The 8,449-nt window shown below is 40.6% G+C and overlaps 1 protein-coding gene across 1 annotated transcript in view; it reads right to left on the bottom strand.

Moving 5' to 3' along the window:
* Positions 1 to 8,449, bottom strand: part of las1l (LAS1 like ribosome biogenesis factor) — an 82,944-nt gene that overhangs the window by 27,442 nt on the left and 47,053 nt on the right. Inside the window, exons 10-11 of the mRNA XM_043704838.1 lie at positions 8,037 to 8,184; positions 5,114 to 5,442 (exon numbers count right to left, since the gene is read on the bottom strand). Coding sequence (XP_043560773.1) covers positions 5,114 to 5,442; positions 8,037 to 8,184 — 477 coding nt within the window. The remainder of the gene's footprint in view (positions 1 to 5,113; positions 5,443 to 8,036; positions 8,185 to 8,449) is intronic.

Below are 8,449 nucleotides of genomic sequence, written 5' to 3'. Positions count from 1 at the left end.
AAGGAGAGAGAGAAAGAGAAAGAGAAAAAGAGAAAGGAGTTCACCTCTACAGGTCACTTCTAATACTCAAGCACTTCAGCCTGAAGTCTCATCTGTTTACATATAAAACAAAAAGGCCTCTCAATACCCTTTATTCTCTGTACCAAACCAGTCTAATCAGAACCGGAAGCTGGCTTATGACCACTCTGAAAGAAACCAAGGACACAGTGTCTTTGAGAAAAGGGACAACTTTTAGAAAAAAGGGATCAGCTTTGTGACAGAGGATGTAACCAAAAAGATTGATGAGGGCAGGGCAGTAAATGTTATCTCCATGGAGTTTAGCAAAACCTTTGACAAAGTTCCACATGGTTGACTAATTAGTAAAGTTAGATCACATGGAATTCAGGGAGAGCTTGCCAATCAGATGTAAAATTGGATTTACGGTAAGACAGAGGGAGGTGTTGGTGGAGAGTTATTTCTAGACTGGAAGCCTGTGACCAGCAGTATTCTGCAGGGATCAGTGCTGGGTCCACTTTATTTTGTCATTTATATGAACGATTTGGATGAGAATTTAGGAGGCATGGTTAGTAAGTTTGCAGACGATACAAAATTGGTGGTGTAGTCCACAGTGAAGAAGATTATCTAATATTACAAAGGGATCTTGGATGAGTTGGGCTAATTAGCTGAGGAGTGGCAGGTGGAATTTAATTTTGATAAATGCGAGGTGTTGCATTTCGGTAAAACAGACAAGGGCAGGATTTATAGTTAACAGTCGGGCCTTGGGTAATGTTAGGCAGAAGTGGGTACTGCAGATGCTGGAGTTAGAGTCAAAATTAAAGTGGTGCTGGAAAAGCACAGCAGCTCAGGCAGCATCCAAGGAGCAGAAAAATCAACAGGCAAAAGCCCTCCATCAGGAATGAGGCTGGGAGCCTCGGGGGTGGAGAGTAATGATGTTGAACAGAGAGACCCAGGGGCTCAGACACATAGTCCCTTGAAAGTTGCATCACAGGTGGAGCACACTCGCCTTCATTGCTCAGACCACTGAATACAAGAGTTGTGACATCATGTTGAGGTTGTACAGGACATTGGTGAAGCCACTTTTGGAGTACTGTGCAGTTCTGGTCACCCTGCTATAGGAACGATATTGTTAAATTGGAGAGGGTTCATAAAAGATTTACCAGGATGTTGTTAAGACTGGAGGATTTGAGTTATGGAAGAAGCTGGATAGGCTGCAACTTTTCTCACTGGTATACAGGAGTTTGAGAGGTTACAGTATAGAGGTTTATAAAATCATGAGAGGCACAGATAAAGGTGAATAGCAAAAGGTCTTTTCCCTTGGTCGGGGGAATTCATAACTAGGGGGCATATTTTTTTTAAGGTGAAGGAGAAAGATTTAAAAAGGACCTGAGAGGCAACTTATCACAGAGGTGGTCCACACAATTAGATTAGAATAGATTCCCTACAGGATTCCCTTCGGCCCAAAAAGTCCACACTGACCCCTCCGAAGAGCAACTCACCCAGATGCATTTACCCCTGCACCTAACACTAGGGGCAATTTAGCATGGCCAATTCACCTGACCTGCACAACTTTGGACTGTGTGAGGAAACCGGAGTACCCGGAGGAAACCCACTCAGACACGGGGAGAATGTGCAAACTTCACACAGAATTGAACCCGGGCCCCTGGCGCTGTGAGACAGCAGTGCTAATCAGTGAGCCGTGCCACTGAGCCATATGTGGACTGAACTGCCACGCGAAGTGCTAGATTCAGGTAGGTTACAACATTTGGTTAGATAGATTCCCTACAGTGTGGAAACAGGCCCTTCGGCCCAACCAGTCCACACTGACCCTCCGAAGAGTAACCCACCCAGACCCATTTCCCTCTGATTAATGCACCTAACACTTTGGGCAATTTAGCATGGCCAATTCACCTGACCTGCAGATCTTTGGACTGTGGGAGGAAACCCAGGCAGAAGCGGGGAGAATGTGCAAACTCCACACAGACAGTCACCCGAGGCTGGAATTGAACCTGGGACTCAGGTGCTGTGAGGCAGCAGTGCTAATCACTGGATTAGTGGTGCTGGAAGAGCACAGCAGGCAGCATCCAAGAAGCTTCAAAATCGTTGATTTCGAAGCTCCTTGGACGCTGCCTGAACTGCTGTGCTCTTCCAGCACCACTAATCCAGAATCTGGTTTCCAGCATCTGCAGTCATTGTTTTTACCCCACTGACCCACCGTGCCGCCCCATTTAAAAGATGTTTGGATAGATACATTAATAGGAACGGTTTAGAGAGACATGGGATAAACACAGGCAAATGGGACTTGTTTAGTTTGGGAAACTTGGTCAGTGCGGACAATTTGACCAAAGGGTCTGTTTCCATGGTGTATAACTATGACCCTCTGACTCTAGGAGCAAGTCCTTCAACCCACCAAGACTGTGCTGACACCTGATATCTTTCCAAAGTAAAAATCTTTTGCTTTATACAATCCATATCCCTCTATGCCTGCCTATTCATATACCTGTCGAGATGCCTCTAAAACATTGCTTTTGAATCTGCATTCCAGATTCTGTGTAAAAAAAAAAGCTTGTCTCTTTCATTTCCTTTAAACAATCTCCCTTTTACCTTAAACCTATGTCCCATAGGAAGTGGCATTTCTACCCTGAGAAAAAGATACAGACGATCCACACTTTTCAAATTTTGTAAATTTCAAATCAGGTCACTTCCCATACATCAATATTCAAGTGAAAACAATCCAAGTTTGTCCAATTACTCCTCTATAGTAATACTCTCCAAACCAGGCAACTTCTGGTAAACTGTCACTGTCTCCAAAGCGACCACATCCCTTTGGTAGCGTGTTGATCAGAACTGTATACAGTATTCCGAAAGCCGCCTAATTAAAGTTCTCGACAGTTGCAACATGACTTGCCAACTTTTATATTCTCTGTCAAGCAAACTATATGCCTTCTTGACCACCTATCCACTTGTGTTTAACGTTCAGGCAACTCTGGATCTGTGCACCGAGATCTGTGTGTTAAAGTTGCTAAGAATCCTGCCTTTTACCACATACTTCCACCCTGCATTAGGTCTTCCAAAATGCATCACCTCACATTTGTTCAGATTAAACTCCTTTTGCCATTTCTCCACCAAAGTTTCCAGCCTATCTATATCCTGGTGTATCCTCTGGCAATCCTCATTATCCACAGTTCTTGCAATTTTTGTGTCATCCACAAACTTACTAAATCAGGCCACTTACATTCTCCTCCAACTCATTTGTATTTATTAAATATAGCCGGGGTCCCAGCACTGATTCCTACAGAATACCAAACAAAAAAATCCAAAGAACTGCAGACACTGGGAATAAGGAAAAAAACAGAAATTGCTGGGAAAACTCAGCAAGTCTGGCAGCATCCATGGTGTGACAGCAGGGTTAATCTTTCAGGATCCATCGACTCTTCTTCAGAACTATCCTATTTTTGCTCCTGTGGAACATCACTGGTCATAGAACTCCAGTCAGAAAAACACCCACTGATACTGTCTTCTATAACTAAGCCAGTTTCGTATCCATCTTACCAGATCTCATGTGACTTTACCTTTTGTATCAGCCTACCATGAAAGTCCTTGTCAAAGGCCTTGCTGAAGTCCATTTCGACAACACTTACTGCCATACCCTCATCAAGCATCCTTGTCATTTCCTTGAAAGACTCAATCAATTCTGAGACATACCCTTCCCCACACAAAGCCACACTGCCGATCACTAGTAAGTTCATATTTTTCCAACTGTGAGTAAATCCTACCCCTAAAGAATCTTCTCCAATAAATTTCCCTACCACTAACGTGAGGCTAACTGGCCTGTAATATTCCAGATTATTCCTGCTATCTTTCTTAAGCAAAGGAACATCGCTGGCTATTTTCCAGTCCCCTGGGACCACTCCTGTGACTAAAGAGGATACAAAGATTTCACACAAGGGCTCAGCAGTTTTCTCATCTGCCTCCCTCAGCAATCTGAACCAGATTCCATCTGGTCCTGGGGACTTTATACCCTAATGCATTTTAAAAACACCCAACATCTTTTTCTTGGTCACATCATTCATGTGCAAAAGCAATTGATATTGGCAGACCACCTGACCACAGAGCATCAGAGCCAAATCAGTCCTGTCGTCCTTTGTCTGACAGACAGATTCTCGTGTCAGTCAGCAGACAATCAGAAACAGAAGCCCAGCTGATGACTCTCCTTCTAATCCAAAAGGTGCCCTAATCCACTGGGCAAGCACAGTGCCAGAACAGCTGCCCTGTCTGAAATCAGTGAATTCAGCCCAGATCAGAAACTGAGCAGTCCTTCGAGTATTTCTGAGCAGTGTCTTTACTCTTTCAGCATTGGGGAAAACTAATTAATATGTCAAGTGATATAAATATGGATGCTTACTTCCTTTTAATTAAATCTAGTGTTGTCTGTTTGCTCCCAGTTTTAAAAAAAGCTTCAGCATTATTATTTAAGTAATTATTACTGAAATAAAGTGTCTAATATCTTATGGCAAGACTTGCAAGGAAGAATTTGCAGTTCTGATTTTGTTTTAAACCAGCATCAAAATGGAGTAATTTACAAAAGACTTGTTACAGCAACAAAATGGCGTAAGATTAGGATGAAATCGGTCTCTTTTCACTACATAGACTACACAGAATTAAGTTTTAAATTTCATTATTTCATTAGTTGGTGAAATTATTAAATTAGTATCAACTAGGAACATATTGACATCACTTGAATTTAATTTTATTTGGTAACACTGCTTAAATGTTTACATAAAATTCCTTTGTGACTTACTTTATTGCAGTCATTAATTATTTAAACTGAATAAACTCAATCAATCATTTTCTGCAAAATGTGCCTCTGAGACATCAACCTCAGAGGCTACTGACATGGAAACTACAAAAACTATCTCTTGGGAGATAGAGAGAGTTTGCACCTGTATTTTCCATACAATACCCAACCAGGGAGACTTTTAAGCAGTAGCTAGTTACCTAAACTCGTTTCATCAGAACTAATATGAACGTTTAAGTGTAAAAGCTACAAAAAAAGTGTAACCATTCTAAATACCAGCATTAATATGAATAGAAGCTTTTTGAAATACTAGCATACCTGTGCATATCTGCCACACTGATCCTTCCAATGCTTGAATCTTTTCAGACAATATTTCGAGATTGACCGTTTGTACCATTTCCTCACCAGAGGTGGGGATCATCAACGGTTCAATGTTCTTTCTAAACTCGGTATCAGCCAACTCCTTTGGAGACTCAATTCCACTCTTCATTTGGAGGTTTTCTACAGTGTACACTGGTAACTGGCCATGGCCAACAGGAAAGTCAGAAACACTGAAAGATCCTGGCTCCTGAATATATATAGAACACAGCTGGAGCAGTTTCTGTTGTGTGGAAATGGGTAATGGAGCATCCATATCAGTTAAAATCCTGAAATTGCACAACAAAAGTCATGTTTTATTTAAGGTGCACCTGTATTTTGTATAAAAGATTCAAAGTTCATAAAATCCAGTAGACCTTTGTTGATCTGTTCTACAAGGGTCCCAGTTAATAATAAAAGACAGACAATTGCTAACAAAGACTACAACTTTGAGTAAGATTAGAACCATAAAAAGGGAACAGTTAAAGTATTTATATTTCCAAGAAAAGGGATATCACAAAACAAAATGTCATATACTAACACTTATTTTCAATTAAAACTTGTAATAATCAGAATTGCTTTGATATGGAACACCATATTAATCACTTTTACACCTAACATTAATCACAGAAGGCAATTCATCATATTGTGCTAACTAACTCCTCGAAAACAAACTACAAGCTCCCATTTGACTACACTGCTCCATACCTTTTCCTTAAAACCTCACCCGGATTCTTTCTCTTTAACATTTAAAATTGACATTGTCCGATTCTCACTGAACAAGGAAAACATCTTTTTCCCTATTTGCTGAATCAAAACCTTCAATTTAGAGCTTTCCTATCTGATCTTCTATTAACTTAGCTGCTTGATAATAGAGAACTCGAGTACTACAAGGAGAGACATGTTGTTAAAGCTGTTCATCTTGCACTCATCAGGATATATGCAAGAATAACTAACTATTTCAAAAAAGCAACAGTTCATACTTTGTGAAAAAGGGTGCTAACTGATTGAATAGAATAGAATCCCTACAGTGTGGAAACAGGTTGTTTCACCCAACAAGTCCACACCAACCCTCCAAAGAGTAATCCAACCAGACCCATTCCCCTACCCTATTATCCTGTATTTATCCCTAACTAATGCACTGAACCAACACATCCCTGAACACAATGGGCAATTTAGCATGACCAATTCACCTAACCTGCACATCGTTGGGCTGTGAGAGGAAACCAGAGCACCCGCAGGAAACTCACACAGACACGGGGAGAACGCACAAGCTCCACCCAGACAGACAGTCGCCCAAGACGGGAATCGAACCCGGTGCCTTGTGCTGTGAGGCAGCAATGCTGACCGCTGAGCCACCATGCTGCCCCAAATGGTTAAGACATTGTCATGAAGAAAGCACCAGACAGCTTGCTTCACTTTTTTTTTTAAATCCCAAAAAGGTGCTATAATTGGACATGCTCTTGCTGCCACAAAATGGAGGCACTTTAGCAAACAACATTTGGAAGTTTATCTTCATTCCCTTTATCAATGTCTTTCTTTTAAAAACTTGTAAATTTGGATTTAATATTTAATTAAAACACTGGCATCTTTGGACTGCTCACCTCCCTGATCAGTGAAGCAAAAGTTCACTACCCACCTCTAACATGCCATGGGCAATTTCAATAGGTTAAAAGTTCAATTGGGAGGAGCTCCCCCAGGTTGAAGATAGCTGTCAACAATTGACCACAGCGAGAACAGTTCTGGCAGCTACAGAATGTAGTAGTGGGTGCTGCCAGAACTGCAGTTAACAGCTATGGAACCTAGGGGAAAATGCAGTTAAGATAGTATTGGACCAGGACAGCTTGGCGTCCTAAAAGAGGAGATATGAAGTTATTTTGAAGTAAAAGTGGATAGTAAGGAAAGGGGTCTATCTTCTCTGGGGTGCCTCTAACAGAAATGGACCCTCCTACCATCCAAATATAATATCCCACCTTAATTCCTACTATTTTAAAAACTTGAAAGAAAAAGAAACAGGGCACCTCTGGTTTCCTGATACAGGGAGGGTAATAATGGAGTCAACTGGATTTTTAACAAGCTCAACCGATCCTTAATTATTGTTTCCATATGGTATGCAGACTGCCAAATGCAGCGCCTGCTCACTCTCCATATTAAGAGGGAAGAGTTCATAAGTGAGCAGAAAAGTCGTGGGCTAGGCACTCATCCTATTTTACATACTCTCACCCCTAAAACATACCTGGTAGGGGCATGTAACAATACTCAGCACATAGTTTATCACTTTCTACACTTTTGAACAATGGTGCAGCAATTGGTAACCACCAGTTCTCCAGCACAATTTTCATGTGCAAAAGGACATTTGAAAGATTTTAAGTCACTTTTCAAAGATAATAACTAGCAATTCCCACATCCTGAAGATGAAACAAATCTTTTGTATTTCCTCCTGTTACCCCTCAGCATTTTAAAATACTCCAATCTGAGACAAGTATATTTTCCACTTTAGAGAGCCATCATTTTTTTCAATCCTATTTCCTTAACAGTTGTTGTCCTACCTATTCTACTCAAATTCCTTTCCTCTTTTTGTACAAAGCATTTATTGTGTATCTCAGCCAAGTACTCGTTTTTTTCTTTCCCTCATCAATACCTTTTTTGGTTACTTGTTTGGATTTTTAAAAATGCTTCACAAACTCCCTTCAACTTGCATTCCACTTTACTCTTGTGTTCCCTCTTCCCCTTAGTATCACTTCTAGATTCAGTATAATTTCCTTTTGTATTATTAGTTTGGATTTAAATGTCTCATGTTAATTTAAATTGGCGTACCAGAGGGACTTATTGGTGCATCATCATTACTTATTACACACAGAAAACAAGACTAAGTTATACTGACTGCTGAAGAAGATGAGGAGTAGCCTGGCATGGTGCAGCAAGACAGCTCTCTAGAAGATCGTGCCAGTCCAGTGGACATTGAAATAAAAACAATTGCCACATGCTTCTTCTCATTTTCTGGCTGCGTGCTAAACCTCTCAAACGTTTTCCTACAAGACATTAAAAATATAAATCCTTTAAAAGAAAATCATAAACCTAGGGAACATTTTCCCATTAAAGCCAAGATATCAAGTGGAAATCCTCACTTTTTAGAGCAAATGTATAATTACATTTGCAATTTGTTAAAAAAAGAGAAGCGAGCATTACTTATTTTTCAATACATGTATACGCCATGCAAGTCACCTAGCAGATTTTTTCAAGATCTGCTGCAGCTATTTTCCAGTGCCATTTGACACCAAAGTACAGTGTATTTTC

The sequence above is a fragment of the Chiloscyllium plagiosum genome, chromosome 15 (genome assembly GCF_004010195.1).
Source record: "Chiloscyllium plagiosum isolate BGI_BamShark_2017 chromosome 15, ASM401019v2, whole genome shotgun sequence".
Taxonomy (NCBI): Eukaryota; Metazoa; Chordata; class Chondrichthyes; order Orectolobiformes; family Hemiscylliidae; genus Chiloscyllium; species Chiloscyllium plagiosum.
Note: the sequence above shows the minus strand (reverse complement) of the source record. Positions and strands in the feature narration are given on the sequence as shown.